At 44.2% G+C, this 26,346-nt stretch overlaps 1 protein-coding gene across 1 annotated transcript in view; it reads right to left on the bottom strand.

The window, feature by feature from the left end:
- The window catches only part of LOC124548682 (neurotrimin), a gene marked incomplete at its 3' end in the record, with an annotated part of 1,196,053 nt that overhangs the window by 991,645 nt on the left and 178,062 nt on the right, over positions 1 to 26,346 (bottom strand). Inside the window, exon 3 of the mRNA XM_047125186.1 lies at positions 14,389 to 14,451. Within this exon, the coding sequence (XP_046981142.1) occupies positions 14,389 to 14,451 (63 nt within the window). The remainder of the gene's footprint in view (positions 1 to 14,388; positions 14,452 to 26,346) is intronic.

The raw sequence follows: 26,346 nt of genomic DNA, 5'->3' as shown, positions 1-26,346 counted from the left end.
GATAAGCTGTGGCATTGCTGACATACCTCGGATGATTCAACTTTTCTGTAAGAACATCTTGGGCCAGAAATCCACTGTGCATGTACACTGCTGCTGTCACCCCTCGGATGGTTCAACCCTTCTGTAAGAACATCGTGACTCGGAATCTCACAGTACAGGTATCCCTTTGCCCTACTCTAACAACATCGTGGGCTAAGAAATCCCGTTGTACATGATCTCATGGCTTGGGACTGCAGTTGGACCGTAATTTTTTATCTTATGTACAGTGTGGAACCACTAACGACCGCTTAAATCGATTCGTTGAAATTTAAACGTAATCCGAAGCAATACAGGATGCTTAACCTTTCAGGCCTCCTGTTTCGCGCCCTCCTTAGGTTTATCACAAGGGCCTATGACATTGACACAAGTGTGAATAAAACGACAAAGGTACTTGTGACCCCCTCCCCTCCCCTCCTCAGCTGGGTAACACCCTTGGTGCCACCCAACCAATTTGGTGATCATTTTAACAATGTACCTGAAAAGACAACTTTTTGCGAAATCCTAGGCCTTGCAGCCAGGCAACCCCTCCAACAGCTCTCACATTCATGAATTCCTGTTAGCTGTAGCAATGGCAGTAGCATAGTCAGCGTGGAGATGCCAAGGATTTGCGTCACTTGCTCTTTCTGTACAGGTATACTTTTAAGGTGTTCAGCAAAGGCCGACGGGTGGCACCGAGGGTGTTTTCGAGCTGATGGTGCTTGGTGGGACCCTTTGCGTTTTATTCACGACCACGGGAGGTCGTGAAACAAGAGGGCTAAAAAAGCATAAGCACCATCTTCTGCTTCGCAACGCGTTCAGTCTTCGGCGATTGGTTTTGCGCGTTCCCTAGTGGTTCCACGCAGTTTTTTTTTTTTTTTTCCATCAGTCTACTGACTGATTTGATGCGGCCCGCCACGATTTCCTTTCCTGTGCTAACCTCTTCATCCCAGGGTAGCACTTGCAACCTACGTCATCAATTATTTGCTTGACGTATTCCAATCTCTGTCTTCCTCTACAGTTTTTGCCCTCTACCCCTCCCTCTAGTACCATGAAAGTCATTCCCTCATGTCTCAGCAGATGTCCTATCATCCTGTCCCGTCTCCTTATCAGTGTTTTCCACATATTCCTTTCCTCTCCGATTCTGCGTAGAACCTCCTCGTTCCTTACCTTATCAGTCCACCTAATTTTCAATATTCGTCTATAGCACCACATCTCAAATGCTTCGATTCTCTTCTGTTCCAGTTTTCCCCCAGTCCATGTTTGACTACCATACAATGCTGTACTCCAGACGTACATCCTCACAAACTTCTTCCTCAAATTAAGGCCGGTATTTGATGTTAGTAGACTTCTCTTGGCCAGAAATGCCTTTTTTGCCATAGCGAGTCTGCTTTTGATGTCCTCCTTGCTCCGTCCGTCATTGGTTATTTTACTGTCTAGGTAGGAGAATTCCGTAACTTCATTGACTTGGGGTGACCATCAATCCTGATGTTAAGTTCCTCGCTGTTCTCATTTCTACTACTTCTCATTACCTTCCTCTGTCTCCGATTTACTCTCAAACCATACTGTGTACTCATTAGACTGTTCATTCCGTTCAGCAGATCATTTAATTCTTCTTCACTTTCACTCAGGATAGCAATGTCATCAGCGAATCGTATCATTGATATCCTTTCACTTTGTATTTTAATTCCACTCCTAAACCTTTCTTTTATTTCCATCACTGCTTCCTCGATGTACAGATTGAAGAGTAGGGGCGAAAGGCTACAGCCTTTTCTTACACACTTCTTAATACGAGCACTTCGTTCTTGATCGTCCACTCTTATTATTCCCTATTGGATGTTGTACATATTGCATATGACCCGTCTCTACTTTTTTCAGAATCTCGAACAGCTTGCTCCACTTTATATTGTCGAACGCTTTTTCCAAGTCGACAAATCCTATGAAAGTGTCTTGATTTTTCTTTAGCCTTGCTTCCATTATTAGCCGTAACGTCAGAATTGCCTCTCTCGTCCCTTTACTTTTCCTAAAGCCAAACTGATCGTCACCTAGTGCATTCTCAATCTTCTTTGCCATTCTTCTGTATATTATTCTTGTAAGCAGCTTCGATGCATGAGCTGTTAAGCTGATTGTGCGATAATACTCGCACTTGTCAGCTCTTGCCGTCTTCGGAATTGTGTGGATGATGCTTTTCCAAAAGTCAGATGGTACATCGCCAGACTCATATATTCTACACACCAACGTGAATAGTCGTTTTGTTGCCACTTCCACCAATGATTTTAGAAATTCTGATGGAATGTTATCTATCCCTTCTGCCTTATTTGACCGTAAGTCCTCCAAAGCTCTTTTAAATTCCGATTCTAATACTGGATCCCCCATCTCTTCTAAATCGACTCCTGTTTCTTCTTCTATCACATCAGACAAATCTTCACCCTCATAGAGGCTTTCAATGTATTCTTTCCACCTATCTGCTCTCTCCTCTGCATTTAACAGTGGTATTACCGTTGCACTCTTAATGCTACCACCGTTGCTTTTAATGTCACCAAAGGCTGTTTTGACTTTCCTGTATGCTGAGTCTGTCCTTCCGACAATCATATCTTTTTAGATGTCTTCACATTTTTCCTGCAGCCATTTCGTCCTAGCTTCCCTGCACTTCCTATTTATTTCATTCCTCAGCGACTTGTATTTCTGTATTCCTGATTTTCCCGGAACATATTTGTACTTCCTCCTTTCATCAATGAACTGAAGTATTTCTTCTGTTACCCATGGTTTCTTCGCAGCTACCTTCTTTGTACCTATGTTTTCCTTCCCAACTTCTGTGATGGCCCTTTTAGAGATGTCCATTCTTCTTCAACTGTACTGCCTACTGCGCTATTCCTTATTGCTGTATCTATAGCGTTAGAGAACTTCAAACGTATCTCGTCATTCCTTAGTGCTTCCGCATCCCACTTCTTTGCATATTGATTCTTCCTGACTAATGTCTTGAACTAGAGCCTACTCTTCATCACTACTATATTGTCATCTGAGTCTATATCTGCTCCTGGGTACGCCTTTTAGTCGATTTCGGAATCTCCGTCTGACCATGATGTAATCTAATTGAAATCTTCCCGTATGTCCCAGCCTTTTCCAAGTATACCTCCTCCTCTTGTGATTCTTGAACAGGGTATTCGCTATTACTAGCTGAAACTTGTTACAGAACTCAATTAGTCTTTCTCCTCTTTCATTCCTTGTCCCAAGCCCATATTCTCCTGTAACCTTTTCTTCTACTCCTTCCCCTACAACTGAATTCCAGTCGCCCATGACTATTAGATTTTCGTCCCCCTTTGCATACTGCATTACCCTTTCAATATCCTCATACACTTTCTCTATCTGTTCATCTTTAGCTTGCGACGTAAGCATGTATACCTGAACTATCGTTGTCGGTGTTGGTCTGCTGTCGATTCTGATTAGAACAACCCGGTCACTGAACTGTTCACAGTAACACACCCTCTGCCCTACCTTCCTATACATAACGAATCCTACACCTATTATACCATTTTCTGCTGCTGTTGATATTACCCGATACTCATCTGACCAGAAATCCTTGTCTTCCTTCCACTTCACTTCACTGACCCCTACTATATCTAGATTGAGCCTTTGCATTTCCCTTTTCAGATTTTCTAGTTTCCCTACCACGTTCAAGCTTGTGACATTCCACGCCCCGACTCGTAGAACGTTATCCATTCGTTGATTATTCAGTCTTATTTTCATGGTAACCTCCCCCTTGGCAGTCCCCTCCCGGAGATCCGAATGGGGGACTATTCCGGTATCTTTTTCCAATGGAGAGATCATCATGACACTTCTTCAATTACAGGCCACATGTCCTGTGGATACACGTTACGTGTCTTTAATGCAGTGGTTTACATTGCCTTCTGCATCCTCATGTCGTTGATCATTGCTGATTCTTCCGCCTTTAGGGGCAATTTCCCACCCCTAGGACAAGAGAGTGCCCTGAACCGCAATCCGCTCCCCCGCCCTCTTTGACAAGGCCGTTGGCAGAATGAGGCTGACTTCTTATGCCGGAAGTCTTCGGCCACCAATGCTGATTATTTATCAAAATTTAGGCAGTGGCGGGGATCGAACCCGGGACCGAAGACGTTTTGATTATGAATCAAAGACGCTAGCCCTAGACCACGGGTATCCGCGCTGTACACTAGAGTAAACGTTGTAATCGTACTCCACTCCAAAGCAGCGCTATCATGTACTATGGGATTGCTGGCCCACAATGTCCTTGGAGTAGGGCTGAGTCGCCCAGGGTGTCAGCAGTGTCAAAGGTTGTCAAGAACGTCAACGTGTTCTCATACCACTGCGAACTGTCGCTTTCGACCGCGAAATTTGTGGGACTCAGTACCCCAAAGTGACGGATGGTTTCATTGACGACCTTTATGCCGGCCCTTAATGCCTTTCCGTGTCGATTTCGAATGGTGGTGTGTCTGAAATGCTTTTTTTTCGACAGTTCACCAAAAACCATGGTGATTTCAACGCTAGGTGTCGCAGTTCTGACCTCTACTGCAAAGACATCAGAAGAATTGATGAAATGTGTGTACGAGGAGTTGCGATGAACTTCTCATCACTTGATATGTCCATGGTGGCGTTGGGCACGATTTGGTGCCAATGTGACATCATGAACTCACCATATACGTGACACGAACTTCTGCCTTCTGGCCATATTTCTCGCATGTTTCAACGTCTTGGGAGGCTGTAGGCACCACTGATCCGAATTTCAACCTTATGCGTCGGAATGGGAATCAGTTACGGGGTTTCGAAAAAGTTGTCCTTCAATTGTGTCGCACAGTGTAGATGTCTGTGAATCGCAACTCGTTAAAGCTAGACTTCCCCAAGCAACACAAGCTACATAGGACGGCCAAAGCGCTGTACTAAGCGAGCCCGCCAGCAAATTCTAGCCTCCTGCTGCTGAGATTGCTAACAGGGGGGGGGGGGGGGGGGGGGCTCTATGTTTCACGTCACGGTAAAATATTGTGGAGTTTAGTATCACTGTGCACCGGGATATAAGTCGCGTTCCACTGCAGAGTTTGTACGGAATTATGTTCGTTCGGAAGTTCGAACAAGAGCATATCAGAGTTCAAATTCTAGCCCCGCCACTGCTTCTGCTCCAGTTTCACAGCAAGCCGCCTGTCCGAAAAGGGATCTGCCGTTCTCCGACAATTCATGACATCACCACGAAAATACCTACACAGGAGAGAAAACTTCATCGTGCACTTAGCCTCACAGGAGGACTGTCACAGATGAGACACACTGTATGTTTGACTGGGAGTAGTATGGACAGTGGCACCTGGGTGTTTATTATCAACATACATGTAAGCGACAGAGTATAGCTACAACAACCTACACGTAGGACGACTTCACTGTTGCTCTAGAGTTATATAAGGAAACCAAAGAATCAGAAACATGTTTGCTTAGTCCTAGTACGTCCTTCATTCTGGTCAAGTGCTTTAGCAACACCTCCTCCACGTTCCTTCTTCTATTCGTCAGTGACAGCATTGAGGAAACAAGGTTAGCTACAACGAGGCCGGTCAGTTCATTAATGTACCTCTGTATACTTTTAAATATATAAGTACGTTTCACATCTCCTAAAGCAGTTCCCTGATTTCAACAAAAATTGGTATACATATTAGTATCTTGAAAGAATTATAGTTGGGGTAAGAATCTCCTACCACCTGTAAGGGTGGGGATGAATAGCGGTTGGCATAGAAGCATAACTTCTGCAGTAATTAAAAGAAGTCAATACAGAAATTCATAAAAACTCTGCGGGAGTGAAATATCCCTACTGTCTAAAGCAGCGTTGGTGAGGGTGACAGTGGGTGACATGTAAAATTATTCTTAAACGACCCGTTGGTATCTCTTTCCTGTCAGCAACTTCTTGCATACTACTAACTCGGGCAGATTTACCAGCTTTGCCGGCCGGAGTGGCCGAGTGGTTCTAGGCGCTACAGTCTGGAACCGAGCGACAGCTACGGTCGCAAGTTCGAATCCTGCCTCGGACATGGACGTGTGTGATGTCCTTAGGTTAGTTAGGTTTAAGTAGTTCTAAGTTCTAGGGGACTAATGACCTCAGAAGTTAAGTCCCATAGTGCTCAGAGCCATTTTTTACCAACTTTCTCAGCCTGCATATTGAAGTGCGTGACAAAATTCGCTACAGATACAGTGAAATACTGTACAAAATATGTAACTACGTGAAATATATATATGACATATGCGTACGTGGGCTAAGCCGCTAGCAAAAAGGTAGTTTCCAATAAAGTAGAGAGCAGTGTTCTCGTTTCGGGTATTGCTAGCAGCGCGATAAAATTGGAAGCAGAATTAATAGAATTAAGGAATAATCTTGGCTAAAGCCACGATGTAAAGTGAAACAGAAAGAGAAGAGACAGGGAGCGTAAAACGCTCATGGCAGGGCGGCCACCGATGTAGAATATATAGGGAAGAATATAAAACCCACGGTTAAAGAACTGGCTGTTCTGGTGACAGTGGCGAAACACAATACTTGGTGCATAAATAAGCTCGCAGCAAATCCCTTCGTTACTCAGCGCGTCCCCGATGGACGTAATTTTGTTCACTTTCTTTTTTTCCGTTTCTCCTACCTCTTTTTTCTGATTTAGCAGGATGAAACCAAAATGTTGCCCATAAAACACAGCTACACTTGGAAGATGCAATTTACTTGTCGGTAGGGAGGACAAGTCGGTGCTGAGTGTGTGTGTGTGTGAGCGCTTGTGGCGAGCAGGAAAAAACGGGGCATTTGCCACAAAGAGCGAGCTGGGCCGCGCGCCGGCACGGCTGGGCTCGGCGGCGACCGGTCGCGCCCGCCAGTTGGCCCCCGCCCGTGCGCCTCTGGAAGGCCGCTCTGCGAACCATTCATTAGGGAGGAGCGGCCGGCAAAGCCGCAGCCGGTAAGCCGGTCGCTGATAAGCCGCGCTCTAACAAGCGCCGCACACAAAGGTCCGCAGCCGGCGCGCACACCGCCACTGGGGCTGTGCTCCCCGTCCGATGCTCCCGCTAACTGTGCCTACGTACTGAATACCGCCCGTCCTGTCAACACTAACATCTTTTGTCTGTGTAACTCCAAATGACTACTGTTAAGTAGGCTCACTGCACAAAATCTAAGAAAAACGTGCAGTAGCCTCAAGGACTGTGTTCAGTGGCTCCAGTGGCTGAGGATTTGTAGTGTAGTAATTCACTTGTCACAGTATACGGCAGTCGGCGCACGAGGACTGCCTGTACACCCTTAGGTTCGACTCTGCAGGCAATAACTGTTCTGAGTTTTCAAATGAACAGTGTTTGCAATATTCGTTCTAGGATACGACCATGCCCCACCGCTGAGTATGTACTCTTGTTTAACAGCGTCAGCCATTTAAATGGGGTCGCATTAAGGGGCCTGTGGGTTGCTTGTAAGATGCCTCTTACGCGAGGAAGACATTTTTACCAGTTTTAATAAATTATTGTGTCTTATTGATGTATTCACGATAGTTAGGAAATGCTGTAGTCCGTAGCCGGCCATGAGTTGGAGAGCATTTCCCACGCTAGCTGGCTAGGTGACGAAGCGACTATATGTCGCGCGTAGTGGGGTGGGGCTCGGCCCTGGTCCGTAGCAACAGGCGTCAGCCGGGGAAATATACATGACGGGAGGTACCCCCATCTTGGCGCCAAAGTCACCGATTTTGTTTATTTATATTTAATAATTAAAGTCATTTATGACAAATGGATACTAGGAGGAGCCTCTAGATGTTTAAAACTATTTATCATAATTTTGCCTCGTTAAAATTCACACCCGTTCATTAACAACTGCATATCTTAGTAAGTACGAACTTGATCGGAAATCCACGAACGGTGACGAAACTAGTAAGAGATACGGACTGCGCCACAAAGTCGGCAGTCGGCGTTAAGAGCTCTTCCTGTCTTGTTCGATGGTAGCCATGCTCTCAGTTACGAGTAGTTTGTGACATGAGTGTTTCATTATTGATCTAATAGGAATAAAAGTGATATTATGGCATTCTGGATGTTAATTTCGAGTAAATAGATACCCCAAAGTTGATCGACAGCAAGTTCCGATAGTTAGCTTCCACCGACAGAGACATCCAATGCGCCAATGAAGAATCTGTACGAGACGACATTTACGAGAGCTGCACCGCGCACAGGTAGCAGGAAATCCGACGACACGACACACCAAGACGGATCATTAAGGTCCGACCTACACTTTCAAATTCCGGGTGGAAATGCTGAACAGTTATACTGTACGTCACATATACCACCCTCTACGGTCTCGCGGCTAAGCTGAGTAATAACAGTATCAGATTAGAAGCGAGGGGATCTTGCAAGCTGGATGGACATATTGCTGCAATGCAGGGCGCAATGTATCGTTGGTCACAGGTATCGACAGTGCTCTGTGGAAGATTCCCATATCTGTAGACCAGATTATCGACGTCCGCGTAGTACAGACGAACGTTGAGATCGCCGCACTGCGCGAGCAGCGGTGGCCAACGGAACATCGTACATGGACGAATCCCGGGCAGGCGTTGCACCTGCCGTGTCATCAGGGATCATTGCTGAACCGTTTGCTTGGAGCAGGAGTAAGATGACGTGTGCCTCTTGCCATGCAACTTCTGAGATCACGACACCACCAAATACTGCTATTCTTGTGTCGTGAAAGTGTTGACTGGGAAGTAAAATGACTCTCTGTTGTCTTCACTGATGAAAGTAGGTTCTGTCTGTACGCAGTATGGCAGACCTGGTGAGATGCCTCTTCCACAGTGCGTTCGCCCACGACACTCAGGCCCATCCAAGGTTAGGTATTGTGCGCCGTCGGTTACAGCTCGCGGTCGTATTTGGTGTTTCTGGAGAGTAAAGTAACCAAATCCCTCTACATTGCACAGACCGTCATCCCAATGGTACTATCATTTCTTCTACGCGAATGTTGTGAGCTTATTCAGCAAGGTACACACGGCCGCTGCGACGCTACGTGCTCTACACGGTGTACGATAACTGCCCTGGCCAGCAAGATCACCAAATCTCTCACCAGTTGAAAACGTAAGGCACATGATGAAGTGCAGCTTACCCGTTCTCCAGGGCTCACCAGAACCATTGCCTAATTGCAGCAACGGGGCAGAAGATACTAGAAAAATCTTCCGCAGGACGCCATTCGGTACCTTTATGATCGTTTGCATGCAAAATTGCATGCGTTGTCTCCAGAGGAGGCACAATGTATGTTAACGCTACAATTTGGGTGCCTTTTACTGTGAGATTGTGTTCCATTTGGTCTGAACTTCTACTTGCATTGTTATCGTATACTCCTACAATGGTGATCTACCTATCACCTCCCTTGTCAACAATGACCTTGTCAATGACCGAGATGCATTTTATTTTTCGGAAGTATGTGAAGCACGTCTTAAAAGGGCACACTGTTTGCCTTGGAGTGACAGATGGTGTAGAACTGGTACGAAATAGTCACTGATTCTCCATCATTGATGTAAATGATGGCAATGAAAGGTGCGTGTGCCAGATGGCTGTACGAAATTAGGACAATAAGATGGATCGCCGTGTACAATGCGACAAAGGATCGTTAGTGTTAGGACCTGTGCATGAACAAACCATCGATGAAGTAAACTAATTTATTTGGCTATAAAAGGGAACTCTCCAGCATGTCTCTATGGACTGGTGTACCATTTGCAGCCGTGTCACACAGTGTAAGGACAGTCACCTCAAAAAGATCTAAACTGCCAGAGACTGAAGACGAGTATCACGCATCGGCAACGACTCTCGGCGTTGTTATGTCAGTCGCTAGACTGAGTCGCGGTAGCTAGACAACTTGGCTGCCAGTTTCGGAATTCTAGTCGCAGGGCCTATAATACTGCTACGTTAGCATCGTGAACGGTGCACCATAGCAATGCGTAGGTAACATTTTTCAGGCATACGTGGCTTTTTGACACAATAACGCTAGCCCAATAGGTATATCTGCGCCTCCAGCCTGGCTGATGGTCGCTTGCATTCGGGACTTGTCTCTCGTCAACCAACGTCGTACCTGACCAATCCTCAAGTCATACAGGGCGTATCTATACCAGCACTGTGCTGTGCCTCGACTCCAGTTCTGACTTTTATGCTAGCCTGAGCGCTGATGCAGTCTCTTGCGCCACCTGGAGGCCTCCACAGTCCGCCCTCTAATAGATAGCGTCAACTATCCCGATTCTCCAGTGTGTCGGACTGGAAGCAACCCCTGAGGGGCCGTGTAGTGTGCGTCAGCACTTGCACACTATTAACTTCGGAGATCCTGCGTTTGAATAGTGCCACGCCGAACCCAGCTAGTATGGATCAACAATGCAGAAAATACGGCGCAATGTGGTGGGTTGCATACTTCAGGAAATTAGCCAGTGTACTATATTTTTTTCTCCCCTAGCATCTTCCAATTATACTTCTTTCCAAAGGAATTCATGAAAACAGTCTTCATCAAGCAAATGCCACTCATAGAATTCTATTAATCTAGTTGTACTACCCAACATCGACGTTTACCGTTGTTTCCTTTTCACTACTTTCACCGATTACTGCATTTCAGTTGTTGCTGTTGTTGTCGTCGTCAGTCCGAGGACGGTTTGACGCAGCTGTACATGCTACTCTATCCTGTGCAAGCCCTTGCAGCACAGAATAACTGTTGCAACTTACAACCTTAGAATCCGCTTACAGTATTCGTTTCTTGGTCTTCCTCTACGACTTTTATCCCCACTCACATCTCCAGTAATAAGATGGTGACCCCTTGAAGACTTTAAACATCCTCTTGACTGATCCCAGCTTCTGGTCAAGTTGTGCCATATATTTCTTTTTTTTTCTCCTCAATTCTATTCAGTACCTATTCATTAGTTTCGTGATCTACCCATCTAACCTTCATCATTATTCTGTACACCACATTTCAAAAGCTTATATTCTCCTCTTATCTGGACTGTTTTTCGTCCATGTTCCGTTTCCAGACATAGCTACAATCCATATAGATACTTTCAGAAAGGAATTCCTAACACGTAAGCCTATATTCGATGTTAACAAATAAGTGTTCTGCAGAAACGCTTTTCTTGCCATTGACAGTCTACATTTTACATCCTCTGTACTTCGGCTATCAACCGTTATTTTATTGCCTTAATAGCAAAACTCAAGTATTACATTTAGTGTCTCGTTACCTAATCTAATTTCCTCAGTTCGTCTGATTTAGTTCAACTACATTCAATTAACATTGTTTTGCTTTTGTTGATCCACTTTTCAACATACAATCCATTCCGTTCAACTTCTCTTCCAAGTCCTTTGCTGTCTCTGACAGAACTACGGTGTCATTGGCAAATCTCAAAGATTTTATTTCTTCTCCCTGAACTTTAATTCCTTCTCCACATATTTCTTTGGTTTCCTTTAGTACTTGCTCAGTATACAGATTTAATAACAGGGACAGGCTGCAACCATGTCCCACTCTCTTTTCTATCACTGCTTCCTTCTCATGCCCCTCAACTCTTGTAACACCTGACAGCACCAAGTTTCTTCGGAATACGAATGATTGTCTTGTTCTTGAAGTCGGACGGTGTTTCGTCTGTCTTATACACCTTACACACCAGATGGAAGAGTTTCGTCGTAGCTGGTTCTTCCAAGGTTATCAGTAAGTCTGGCGAAATGTCTTCAAATCCGGGATCTTCTTTCGACTTAAAGCTTTCAGTGCCCTGTCAAATTCTTCTAACAGTATTATGTCTCCATCTCATCTTCATCTATGTCCTCTTCAATTTCTACAATATTGCCTGCAAATTCATCTCCCTTGTATAGACTCTTTGTATATTCCTTCCACCTTTAAGCTTTCTCTTCTTTGCTTAGGACTAGTTTATCATATGAGCTCTTGATATTCATACCCCCACGTTTCATTTCTGCAACGAACTCTAACTTTTCTTCAGGCAGTATATACCCTTTCCCGTAGTGATATATGCTTCTGAATCCTTACATTAGTCCTTTAGCCATCCCTGTTTAGCCATTTTGCACTTCCCTTTCACCTTCTTCTTCATTTGATGCGTTTTTAAATTTTCTCCTTTCATTAATTAAATTCCGTATCTCTTGTGACACCCAAGGATTTCTACTAGACCTTGTCGTTTTATGTGTTTGAGATTCAGCTGCCTTCACAATTTCGTCTTTGGAAGCTACCCATTCTTCTTTCACTGTATTCTTTTCTCCTGTTCTAGTGAATTGTTCCCTAACGCTCCCTCTGAAACTCTCAACAACCTTTGGTTCCATAAACTTATCCTGGTCACATATCCTTAAATTGCTACCTTTTTGCAATTTCTTTAGTATTAAACTACGCTTCCTAACAAACAAATTTTGGTCAGAGTCGATATTGTCACTGGTGATGTCTTACAATTTAAAATTTGGTGCCAAAACCACTGTCTTATCATCTACAACCAATCTGAAATCTTCCAGTGTCTACGGATCTCTTCCACGTATACAACTTTCTTTCATGGTTCCTAACCCAAGTGTTAGCGATGATTAAATTTTACTCTGTGCAAATTTCTACAAGGCGGCTTCCTCTTTCATTCCTTTCACCCAGACCATCTTCATCTACTATGTTTCCTTACCTTCCTTTTACGACTATCGAACTCCAGTCCCCCATCACAATTAAATTTTCGTCTCCCTTAACTCTTTGAGTAAATTATTTTATCTGATTATACATTTCTTCAATATCTTCATCTGGGGAGCTAGTTGGATTATAAACATTGACTACTGAGGTGGGTGTGGGCTTGGTGTCTGTCTTGGCTATCATGGTTTCACTGTGCTTTTCACAGTAGCTTACCGGCATTCCTATTTTCTTATTCGTTACTAAACCTACCCCTACATCACTCCTGTTTGATCTTGTATTTATAACCCTGTGTTTACCTGATTAGAAGTCACTGAACGTCACAAATTCCCACCGTATCCAACTTCACCCTATCCATTTCACTTCCTAAATTTTCCAGCTTATGTACCACATTGAGTGATGTAACATTCAATGCTCCGATCCGTAGAATGCCAGTTTTGTTTCTCCAGATGACAGCATCCTCCTGAGTAGTTCTCATCCGGAGATCCAATGTGGGACTATTTTAGCCTCGAGATATTTTACCGAACAGGATGGTACCATCATTAACCATGCAGTAGAGCTGCGTATCCTCGCGGAAACATTACGGCTGTAGTTTCCCCTCGTTTTCATCCCTTCGCAGTACCAGCACTGTAAGGCCGTTTTGGTTGATGTTACAAAGTCAGAACACACAGCCTGTGGCCCCTGCAACAACTGAAAAGGCTGCAGCTCCCCTTCAGGAACCACACGTTTATCTGGCCTCTCAACAAATACCCCTGCACCTACTGTACGGCTGTCTGTATCTCTGAGGCACGCAAGCAATCCCACCAACGGCAATGTCCGTGGTTCATTGTGGGGTGCATTTCAGTATCCATTATGATTGTCGCCCTTGCGACACATTTCACGAGTTAATCATTGTTATCATACACTTTTTTCAATTTCACCGTCATCCTTAAACCTATTTACTGTTTCTACTTGTGTGATTCCATATTCAATCCATTTTGGTATCAATGTTATTTCTGTTTGCTGCAGATAAGTGTCATTTTCTTCCCCCAAGCCGACAGTTTGAGGAATGGATTTAGTCGATGTGTAAACCATTATGTTTACCTTCTTCCATTGCGCTGCTCTGTAGACTTTGCATCTGTGAGATGACGGTAATAAACTGAATCGAAATTCATCTCACAGTTCGAAATAAGCCTTCGCGTTAGTACGGTGTACCTCATCGATAGAAAACTCGATGGGACGAAACTGTCCGATCTGTTTCGTGAAACTGGTAAAGACGATCCATATGGATGAGAATTGTTATAATGTAACATAACGTAACTGGCCAGGTGGGAGACGAAACTTTCATTATTACCAAAGGGCGAGTACTATATCAGCCTCGCATACACACTAGCCGACTATTAAGCACTATCGAACGAAATCATCGGCATCAAAAGCAATTAATAATATATAATGACAGGAATGTAACATTAATCGGTTTGAAGGTAACTCAACATTAGGTTAATTTATGGCTGAAGATGTAAGAAGACTTTCAGAATATGATGAGTCAGCTTATTCTAGAGGTAACTTTACAAATTGTGCCGTGCAGAGAGCATTAGAGGATAAGCAAATATTGCATGATCGATGGAATCGAAGTTATACGTTTAAAGAAACAGACAAACATATTTTCTGTAATAGTATCAGCAAACTTCTGGTGTGGCGTTCATCCGTGAAAGACTTTCACATGCAAGTTAGTATGGAAAACGTTAAGGATGTGCTTTACTTACCGTTGCTGAACTCCTCCACGGCTTTCGGAATTCCATTCGAATCCAGATTCCTTATTCGTCTGCCTGTAAATGGAAAAAATTATTAGCTAACGGTCTCCCTATAAAATATCATATAACACGTTTATTATCTAAGTATCGTCAAAACATATTTTGAGACAAATTGTGACGAAAGTTTCAGTTTCGTGAATCAGGAATGTGGCAACAATTTCAATTTATTATGGACTACTCCACTGTTTAACAGCCACTATGTAATATTCCATTATTTTACACCCACAATGTAACGAAATTTGCAAATTAAATCGAGAGATTGCGATCATTTCTTTACATAGGATACCACAGCAGTGAATTTATGAAGTATTAACTTCTGCGTTTCATCATCGACTGTTTTTAACTTTATCTGCAAAGTTTATTTTAGAGCTTGTACAGCCTTCTGAAGGCATTGAGAACGGTGTTTTGTTGTAAAATAGTAAAATTATTAAGATTCTAATTGATAAAAATAATGCAATAACGCCTCCTAATTTATTAGTAATTGATCGTGGATTTGCATAGGTAAATAGGAAATATCATTAGGAAATAAAGTAGTGAATAGTCAAATGGAAACAATGACTTTAACGTTTTAAAAGATTTTGGCTTCGACATTTTAGTACTTAGTAAGATTTCATAAGAAAGGGTATCATAGACTCGCTCCGACCACTGACCTCTATGATGTATGTCTTTACAAAAATTTGAACGCCGATACGATAACTACTAGCTTAGGTTACTGATTGTCACTTCTGTTGTTTTTCTTGGTAGTCACTGGAGTCCCATTGAACGTCACGACCACTGACAAAGTCACTTGTGGCCTCTCAGAAACGAGAGGTATGTACCCTTTTTCCGCTGTAGCGCGAAATGGAAAGGTGGCAGTACCGGAGTGTGCAATTTTGTACATAAAGTTGATGGAGCTTGGTTGCATTTTCAGATTTTGTTCTGAGGAGCGTTTGTTGCTTTCATCACTAACCTGATCTTATCCCTTTTATAAGTTTTCCAAAGTTAGTGTGTAGTTTCTATAGTCAAACAACGGCAAAACTTGGAAGGTAAAAATCTTACATACTGTTGTCATAACTAGCAAACCACTCAATCCCCGTCAGTGCGTCCACAACACTTATTAAATACCTCAGATTCACTACATGTAATGAACTTCACTGGCGAAATACTCAGTTGCCTCAAGATATTACACGTCTGATATTAGCTCGTACAGGAAACATGGTTCTCCTTATGCGTATGTGCCTCATATAATCATAGCTTTATTTAAGTTTTTATTACTTGTCCAGTCTGCGACGAAGGGCCATAATGTGTAGGAGCATCACATATACTTCAAAAAATCAACAAATTATGACTCGGATCCTTTGGGATAAGTTAAATAAAACTTCTGAACTTTTATTCGAATTATTTCGGTCTATGAAAAGGCGCAGCAGTGGCCTAGTACTCTGAAAATACGTTTCTTTTCTGTCCAACACTGCAGTAATTTCCAACCCGCGATATCCTCTACACATTGAGTTTTTCGTTGCACAAGATTTTAAACTTCCTTCCAATCCTATATTCTTTAAGAGATAAGTTGCGAAGTCTGAATAGGGCTACCACGCTAAAAAGAGTTTCAGATATGTACATTTTTAAGTCTTCCATTTATTTTCAATACTGCTACACCGGGGGGTAACACCGCATATATAGGTTCTAGAAAATAGTCGCATGCAGTAAATTAAAATTATTAAGAAGTATTTTTGATTTTATAGTATGTTTGCAAAAGTATAGTATATGTTTTTGTTACTTTACAGCAATAGCTGATAGTGAGCTTCCTTAACTTGTCACTATCTATTTATTTGTTTCTCTAGTTCCATGGATTCGTGACGGTACTAAGAAAGGTACTGGCTAATAGTGTTTTAAATTATACTTTTCTGTGCTGAAGCAATGAGCTTTTACAATCAGTTTTATTATTAAATCGCACTTGCCATTAGTGTGTCTATGACTTCAACAGTTACACGAAATCGTGTTTTCTGTATATCAATTTATTTGATTTTTCAATTGGCTGTACTGGAACGTTAAATTTTCGAGCTGTTTTCATTACACAAGCTTGTGGCGTGGAATGAAATTAGCAAAAATTCAGTCAGCCACAAAATGAATGCAAAAATGGTTGTCTGATAAGCTGTTAAAAATTTGTTGGTGGCATTAAATGTCGTCGAACACTGACATTTAAGTAACTGAAACATTAATATTAGAATAACATGCTTTAATTATCAGTCCGCCCCGATAGCTGAGTGGTCAGCGCGGCGGTCTGTCACGCCAAGGGGCCCACGTTCGATTCCTGGCTGGGACGGAGATTTTCTCCGCTCAGGGACTGGGTGTTGTGTTGTCCTCATTATCATTTCATTATGATCAGTGGAAGGCAACGGGAAACCACCGCTGGAATCACATCCCTAGACGCTCATGCGTGGTCCTCTCTGACGAGGCTTCCCCCATTACAAGACCTGCCGTAAGGCAGAACACCAAGTTAATACTCAAGCGTTTTCTAACAGAACGATAAAAAGGAGAAAAGGACAGGTAGTTCTTACATTATTTCAGCGAATCGTGGCCCAGTACGTGAGATAACGCAATATGACTTCGTACGGCACGCAAAAATTCACTCTTTCACGTTTATTCGACTTACAGCTATCCGACACGCAGCCACACAACGATTGAGGCAGCAGCCAAAGCGAATAGAAAAGTGGAAAACATCTCTGAAAGACGAAATAAACTGTCACAACGTTGTGTACCCACTTTAGACAGATACGAAACAGGTATTAAATATTTCCTCGCCTGTGCTGGATCCTCCGGTAACACAAACCGTATTTTTACGACTGCAGCCAGGAGAAAATTTAGGGGAGTATAAATAAAACAGCAGCTACTAAAGGGACTTATTACTCCTCCATAAAGCGAGCGAATAAATCTTTCAGCGCAAGGCGGCAGCGGGCACATTGATTGGCCCCGGCCGACGGAGCGGCGGGAGGGTCGGCCTGAGAGGCGCTACGCCAGCAGCAGCCGCCGGCGTCGCCGTGGGAGCTGGCGCCAGCCACTGAGCCGTGCTGGCTGCCACAGCACTGCCGAGCTGTCTTGTTTAACTGCAGCCGAAACTACAACGTTCAACTGTTTAAGTAAAACTTTAACGCAGGGGTTCCTTCGCGGGCGACCATGTCTTTATGTAATTAGAATTATATTAATACCTCCAGCTGTCGACGGGCGTTGATATATGTCAACCGGGACTGGTGAAAATGTGTGTCCTGACCGGGATTCGAACCCGGGATCTCCTACTTACATGGCAGACGCTCTATCCATCTGAATCACCGAGGGCACAGAAGATAGCGCGACTGCAGGGACCATCTCGCGCACTTTCTCACCTTGTATGTGCACACACTACATTCGTAGGGTCCCACCCCAACACACTCATTACTCGTGGAAGACAGTCTTACCAAGTCCCGTAAGAGTTCGCGGAATATGTGTGCATCCGAACAGAAGAAGAAGGTCATGGCCGGTATTGTCAGAACTAAACACTTTTATCGATATGGTGTCTGTCCTTTCGGACATGTCCGAAAGAACAGACATACAAGGTGAGAATGTGAGTTTCGCTGGAGGCGTGCGCGAGATAGTCCCTCCAGTCGCGCTTTACTCTGTGCCCTTCCTGGCTCAGGTAGATAGACCGTCTGTTATGTAAGTAGGAGATCCCGGGTGGAGCACACAATTTCACCTCTCTCCATTGACATATATCAACGCCCGTCAACAGCTGGAGGTATTAATATAATTCTAATTTCATTCTAAGCGGTGGCAGGTCATCAATGTCCGAAAGGACAGACAGTGAGTCACCCAACGTTACCGCTGGATATATTTCGCAAACCACATCAAATACTGTCGAACCGATTCCACAGACCGAACGTGAGGAGAGGGGCAAGTGTAATTGTTTAATACAAACCATACAAAAATGCACGGAAGTATGTTTTTTAACAAAAACCAACGTTTTTTTTAAATGGAACCACGTTAGTTCTGTTAGCACATCTGAACATATAAACAAATACGTAATCAGTGCCGTTTGGCCGGCCGGGGTGGCCGTGCGGTTCTAGGCGCTCCAGTCTGGAACCGCGTGACAGCTACGGTCGCAGGTTCGAATCCTGCCTCGGGCATGGATGTGTGTGGTGTCTTTAGGTTAGTTAGGTTTAAGTAGTTCTAAGTTCTAGGGGACTGATGACCTTAGAAGTTAAGTCCCATAGTGTTCAGAGACATTTAATAAACCGCAGCACCGCCGTTTGTTGCATTGTAAAATGTTAGTTACATCCGGAGATATTGTAACCTAAAGTTGACGCTTGAAACCTCCGACGTTCAGTTGCGTGTTGTGACAAACACGAGCCACGGTCGGCGAACAGCATCTGCAGGGAAATGTTTACGATGACGACCGTGTTTACGAGTGTGCCTGTAGTGCACTGTTGTGGTTTGGTCTAGCTGTCGCAGTGTCCGCATGTAGCGCTTGCTGCTATTGTTATTCTGCATTCGTCTTCGCACGCAGACCAACTGTAGTACACCGTGTTACCAGACGTCTGTGATAGTGTAGTGTTGTAGGAACTGTGACCATGGTGTATTCGAACTCTGATAAGGCGGAGATGATACTCATCTATGGCGAGTGTCGACAAAATGCAGCTGAAGCCTGCAGGGTGTATGCAGAACGGTACCCGAACAGAAAGCATCCAACGTGCCGCACATTGCAAAACATCTACCGCCAACTGTATGCAACAGGTATGGTCGTAGCACACAAACGGGTCCGTAACAGGCCCGTCACAGGAGAAGCGGGTGCAGTTGGTGTGTTAGCTGCTGTTGCCATGAACCCACAAAAATGGTTCAAATGGCTCTGAGCACTATGGGACTTAACATCTATGGTCATCAGTCCCCTAGAACTTAGAACTACTTAAATCTAACTAACCTAAGGACATTACACAACACCCAGCCATCACGAGGCAGAGAAAATCCCTGACCTCGCCGGGAATCGAACCCGGGAACCCGGGCGTGGGAAGCGAGAACGCTACCGCACGACCACGAGATGCGGGCCATGAACCCACACATCAGTACACGGGACATTGTGAGAGCCGGTGGACTGAGTCAAAGTAGTGTCATGCGCATACTGCATCGTCACCGCTTTCACCCGTTTCACGTGTCGCTACATCAGCAATTACATGGTGATGACTTTAATCATCGAGTGCAATTCTGTCAATGGGCATTAACAGAGAATGCGTTGCAGTTCTACCTGTTTACCGATTAAGCGGGTTTCACAAACCACGGGGCAGTGAATCTGCGGAACATGCATTACTGGTCCGTGGACAATACTCGCTGGCTCAGACAGGTAGAGCGACAGCGACCGTGGACTGTATATGTATGGTGCGGAATCATTGGCGACCACCTCATTGGTCCTCACTTCATTGCAGGGGCCCAAACAGCTGCAACATACATCGCGTTTCTACATAATGATCTGCCAACGTTGCTCAAAAATGTCCCACTGGAAACGCGTCGATGTATCTGGTATCAGCATGATGGTGCACCTGCACATTCCGCAATATAACACTAGGCTGACCCTTGACAGGATGTTCGACGGGCGTTTCATAGGACGTGGAGGACGCATAAATTGGCCAGCCCGTTCTCCTGATCTTACACCTCTGGACTTCTTTCTGTGGGGTACGTTAAAGGATAATGTGTATCGTGATGTGCCTACAACCCCAGAGGATATGAAACAACGTATTGTGGCAGCCTGCGGCGACATTACACCAGATGTACTGCGGCGTGTAGGACATTCATTACGCCAGAGATTGCAATTGTGTGCAGCAAATGATGGCCCCCACATTGAACATCTATTGGCCTGACATGTCGGGACACACTCTATTCCACTCCGTAATTGAAAGCGGAAACCACTCGTGTACGTGTACCTCACCCCTCATGGTAATGTACATGTGCGTCAGTGTAAAAGACCAATAAAAAGGTGTTAGCATGTGGACGTAATGTGCTGTTCCAGTCTCTTCTGTACCTAAGGTCCATCACCGTTCTATTGGATCCCTACGTAATTCGGTGCTCTCCGATACACACGATCGAACAGCGGAGGAGTGGTACTCAAGCGTCAACTTTCGGTTACAATATCTCCGGATGTAATTAACATTTTACAATGCAACAAACGGCACTGATTACATACGTTTTTTATATGTTCAGATGTGCTAACAAAACTAACGGGGTTCCATTTAAGAAAACGTAGGTTTGTGTTAAAAAACATACTTCCGTGCATTTTTTTATGGTTTGTATTAACGAATTACACTAGCCCCTCTCCTCACGTTCGGTCTGTGGAATCGATTCGTCAGTATTTGATGTGGTTTACGAAATATATCCACCGGTAATGTTAGGTGACTCACCCTATATATATATATATATATATATATATATATATATATATATATATATATATATATATATTATTATTCACGTTTGGGCCCTACTGGACCACGCGAAGTACAATCACGGGGCATTCAGTTATTTTCTTTTAGACTTTCTCTCTGCCCAAATTGTTTTCATTCTCTCGGAATGAGCTCTTTTCCTTTCATCAGACCATGTGGTTCCAGTTTTCTTTGGTTTTTCAGCTTGACCAAGTACCCAGTCATGAATTTTTTGCCCAAATAATTTTCTGTCTTGAATTTCATCTTGTTTTATATCTGCCTCTTTCATGTCCTCTTTTATAGCAGCAATCCATTTTATTGTCTCAAATTTAGCTTTACTTCGATTTTCGTAGAATTCCACTACTTGTTTAGTTAGTCCAGTTAGACCAGTCTCTGAGATTGTTTCACCTAAATATTTGAATTGCGAAACTCTTTTGATTTTTCCATACTTAGTTTCCAAAAGTTTGGGTGCCAGTTTGTTGCTAGTCATATACTGTGTTTTTTCAAATGAGATTTGGAGACCTGCTCTTTCTGCTGTTTCTTTAAGAATTTCTATTTGTTTCTAACATTATATATATATATATATATATATATATATATACATATATATATATATATATATAATGAAAATCATAAGTGTCATAATGTGGAAAACTATTAAAAATGTTAAAACTCTTCGAGGAAACTAAAACTAAAGCTACCCGTAAAGTATCACACAGTATAAAAGACGCAAAGGTGAGGGAGGGAACGACTACTGAGGAGGCAATGCACATTAGTCTATCGTGGGTTGCAACATGACATTTAGAATCAAGTGACATTCTAGGAATCTGAAGAAAGTCCAATATCAACAGTACTCCAGTATTATGTTGTAACTGTAAATATTGGTAATTGATACGTTTTATTTTAATTACTTTCAGCTACTTTTGGCAATGATCTGACGTTACTTTGACCCAAAATTATTATTTAATACTATCATTTCACGGTTTCTTACCTTATTCACTTGATGAAGTAACTAACGTTACGAAACCTGTCGTGCTCTTTAAATAAAATGCCTCTGAGCACTATGGGACTTAACGTCTGTTTTCATCAGTCCCCTAGAACTTAGAACTACTTAAACCTAACTAACCTAAGGACATGACACACACCCATGCCCGAGGCAGGATTCGAACCTGCGACCGTAGCAGTCACGCGGTTCCGGACTGAAGCGCCTAGAACCGCATGGCCACCGCGGCCGGCTCTTTAAATAAAACATGATCCAAGTTTCATTGAGGTATGTTACTTGGCAGTGACACATCAAGCGCTGAAGTTACTTTCGTCCTGAAGTTTTTCACACGAGTGCATTTCCTTTTTCCTCAAAGCACTAACGCAATTAGTAACGTTTGTCTGCCGGCCAGGACCGGATCGTCATCCTGGAAGAAAATTTTAAAATTTAAAGTAAACAAGGATATTCACACGTATGTATACGTGTGTGTGTGTGTGTGTGTGTGTGTGTGTGTGTGTATCTGTGTGTGGTTGAGGGGGTAGACGTAGAGCAGTGAATATATGTCAGAAGCAATACAGGAAATAGCGTCAACAGGTTTAAGAAAACAGTGGAAAATGTAAATGTGAATGGTCGGACAAGAATACGATGCCCGTAAAACAGCTGCTCCACGTCGCTCTGGCAGAACAAGTTTCCACTTATGGATAATTGTCCTATGATGTGATAGTTGTATAGCGTTTCCTCTTGGTCGAAGTTACGCATGTTCAAATGTTCAAACTAGATCCACTTACAATCAGTTGTAGGAGAATACGCTCTCGAGAGAAAAAAGAAGGAAATATGAGAATGGCACAGATACCGGTAGATGCAATATACATTAACAGACAAACAAATTGTTGCAGTTTTAGAGAAACTGGATAATTTATCCAAGAGAACTTCACAAATAGTCAATAGCACATTAGTCCATCTCTGGCCCTTATGCAGCCAGTTATCCGGCTTGACATTTATTGATAGAGTTGTTGGATGTCCTCTTGACCGATAGCATGACATATTCTGTCCAGTTGGTGCATAAGGCTATCTATTTATCTATTTATTCTATTCGGCCCAGAGTCTTCAGTGATGTGTCCTGCTTTGAACTGCCCCCAATAACCAGCGAAGACGTGTCTCGAGAGATTCCTGACAAATGTTGGATACCGACCTGTCTGTCGTCCGCGAAACCGCTCGACAACCAGGAGTGATGGTCTGTGGTGTCATTTCCATTCATAGGAATACCCCTTTGGTTGTAATCCACGGTACCCTTATAGAACAACGATATTCTGGGCCCAGTCTCAGCCGGCCGAGGTGGCCGAGCGGTTCTAGGTGCTTCAGTCTGGAACCGCGCGACCACTACGGTCGCAGGTTCGAATCCTGCCTCGGGCATGGATGTGTGTAATGTCCTTAGGTTAGTTGGATTTAAGTAGTTCTAAGTTCTTGGGGACTAATGATCTCAGATGTTAAGTCTCAAAGTGCTCAGAGCTATTTGAACCTTTTCTTTTTTTTAACCCAGTCTCTTGTTGTCCTTCATGTGCTTACATTTCAGCTAGATAATGCCGGCCAGCACACGGTGAGAGCTTCTACTGCTGCCTTCGTGCTTGCCAAACCCTATCTAAGCCGTCACTGACGCCCGGTGTTCTCCAATTGAGACCGTTGGGGGATTATGACAGGGCCCTTCAACAAGTTCGGGATTTTGAGAATCTAACGTGCCAGTTGGCTTGAATTTTGCACGATATCCCCCAGGAGGACACCCAACAGCTACATCAATCAATGGCAAGCCGAATAACTGCATGCGTAAGTGGAAGAGGTGGACCACGCGGTATTGACTCGCTCGGTTTGTGAACCTGTTTGTCTTGAATAAATCATCTTTTTATTTTTAAGTTGTAATCATTTGCTTGTCTGTCTACCGATTTCCGACCTGCTCGGATGCGTCAATGCGTCACTTTTTTGGTCTTAAGGTTTATGGAGAGAGCTTATATTCCTTTTAGAAAGTATCGAGATAATTTATGTCACTGAAGGCAAGATTTGCGTAAGCTGCGCAGTTAATCCAGGATACTGTTCGAATTTGCTATGTGACAAACTGCAAAAGAGAGTAGTATTTAGTACACTGAGTATTATTACTTTTTTTTAGACGACTCGTAGCAAAGCGTGAGGTACGGGCCGGTTCACTGCGCACTGGCACGCCGTCCATCGCGCTGTCAGTCGGCGAGGGGCGCGCGTTGTTCCGCCGACACGGCTGCTGCAGCCGCCCCCGCTGACGCCCCCACTGCCTGTCCTCTCGCCATGCCGTGGGTGGCTGGGCGTTGCTCGGCGCGCGCAACCAATTTTTCAAACCCGGCCGTGGCCGGAGAGGCTCAAGTTAATTAACTGTTCGTTAAACTGCGCCCGCCGGCCGGCAGCGGCACTCTTCTCCGCGAGGTGGAGGAGTTGGCGCGCGAGCATGTGGGGAATACCAAGGCCGGCCGCCCCCGACCGGAATAAGCAATGTCCGACGGTGGCCGGCCGGGAGGAGCATAGGCCGCTGCGGTGCGCCGCCCGCCGTCGCTCCCGTCCAGTTGCACCGCTCTGCTTAAAGTTTCACCTCAAGTACAGCAGACTGCTACGAAGAATGACTGCCAGAGGTGGTGCAAGGAATGGTAAAAACAGACCTCTCCCTCGAAGTTTTCCGCCCCCCGTCTGCCTTTGGTCGTCTTGATGATGGTTCAGATGACTCTGAGCACTATGGGACTTAACTTCTTGTCTCGCATTCGGGAGGTCGACGGTTCAATCCCGCGTCCGGCCATCCTGATTTAGGTTCTCCGTGATTTCCCTAAATTGCTCCAGGCAAATGCCGGGACGGTTCTTCTGAAAGGGCACGGCCGACTTCCCTCCCTGTCCTTCGCTACTCCGATAAGACCGAGGACCTCGCTGTTTGGTCTCTTCCCCCAAACAATCCAATATAATACTTAACTTCTGAGGTCATCAGTCCTCTACACTTACAACTACTTAAACCTAACTAAACTAAGGACGTCACACACATCCATGCCCGAGGCAGGATTCGAACCTGCGACCGTAGCGGTCGCGCGGTTCCAGACTGAAGCACCTAGAGCCGCTCGGTCACACCGGCCGGCTCTCTGGTCGTCTTGGCCGATCGAAAAACGTCTTGCCAGTACACTTGATTGTCAGCCCCATCACACTTGTTTATGATTTCACATTAGTACGGTTCCGTAACTCAGTAGGTAAGAACTGAATCGTTATAGGATCATGTTCTTGTTTGTCTACCTGTCTGTCTAAGACCCATTTTTGCGCAAGGACGGGTTAAGGTTGATTTGCGAGGGGGGGGGGGGGGGGGGGAGGGACGAAACCGCGAGATGATCGAAGGATTAAGGAAGGACAAAGAATGAAGTCAGCTGTGTCCTTTCCAGAGAACTATCTCGGTATTTGCGTGAGGGGGTTTAGGGAAATCACGGAAAACCTAAATCAGGATGGCCGGACGCGGGTTTGAACCTTCGTCTTACGGAAATCCTTCTTCCTACAGCATGCAAGTGTAGTATGCTAAGTACTGCACCACCTCGCTCGGTGAACGAGTAAAGGTTCAAAAATGGTTCAAATGGCTCTGAGCACTAAGGGACTTTTCATCTGAGGTCATCAGTCCCCTAGACTTAGAACTACTTAAACTTAACTAACCTAAGGACCAGAATGAAATTTTCACTCTGCAGCGGAGTGTGCGCTGATATGAAACTTCCTGGCAGATTAAAACTGTGTGCCCGACCGAGACTCGAACTCGGGATCTTTGCCTTTCGCGGGCAAGTGCTCTACCATCTGAGCTACCGAAGCACGACTCACGCTCGGTACTCACAGCTTTACTTCTGCCAGTATCTCGTCTCCCACCTTCCAAACTTTACAGAAGCTCTCCTGCGAACCTTGCAGAACTAGCACTCCTGAAAGAAAGGACGTCACACACATCGATGCCCGAGGCAGGATGCGAACCTGCGACCGTAGCAGCTGCGCGGTTCCGGACTGAAGCGCCTAGAACCGCTCGGTCACAAAGGCCGGCTGAACGAGTAAACGTATTAAGTTAAAATTAATACGTTTGGCACTTTGCCCATATAAAATATTAAAGCTTCTAAGTCGACGCAATTAAAGGATTCGACTATTTGTAACACATATTTTGCTGCTCCAAAACTCACTCATCAATAGCTATTGACGAACTTTCTGTATAAGACAGAATGAAAAATGTTCCTATCATAGAACGAACAAAGGTGAATACATACTGAGCAGAGACGTGATTTAGTCTTTTGACTACCAGCGATAGCTTGGAAGCCGATGTAGATTTTTGTTCACTCGGACGACAACAGATACGATACAGGGCATTTTTTTTTTTTTTTTCGAACCATGTCGCTCATATCGTGGCAACGGACAAAGCTTTGATAACACAGCAAGACACCATTAATTACATCTATTTGTCTACCTTCTTACTGAATTTGAACCGAATCGCACAAGTTT

This window comes from Schistocerca americana, chromosome 1 (genome assembly GCF_021461395.2).
Source record: "Schistocerca americana isolate TAMUIC-IGC-003095 chromosome 1, iqSchAmer2.1, whole genome shotgun sequence".
NCBI classification, from domain to species: domain Eukaryota; kingdom Metazoa; phylum Arthropoda; class Insecta; order Orthoptera; family Acrididae; genus Schistocerca; species Schistocerca americana.
The sequence above is the reverse complement of the archived record's forward strand: the minus strand, read 5'-3'. Positions and strand labels throughout refer to the sequence as shown.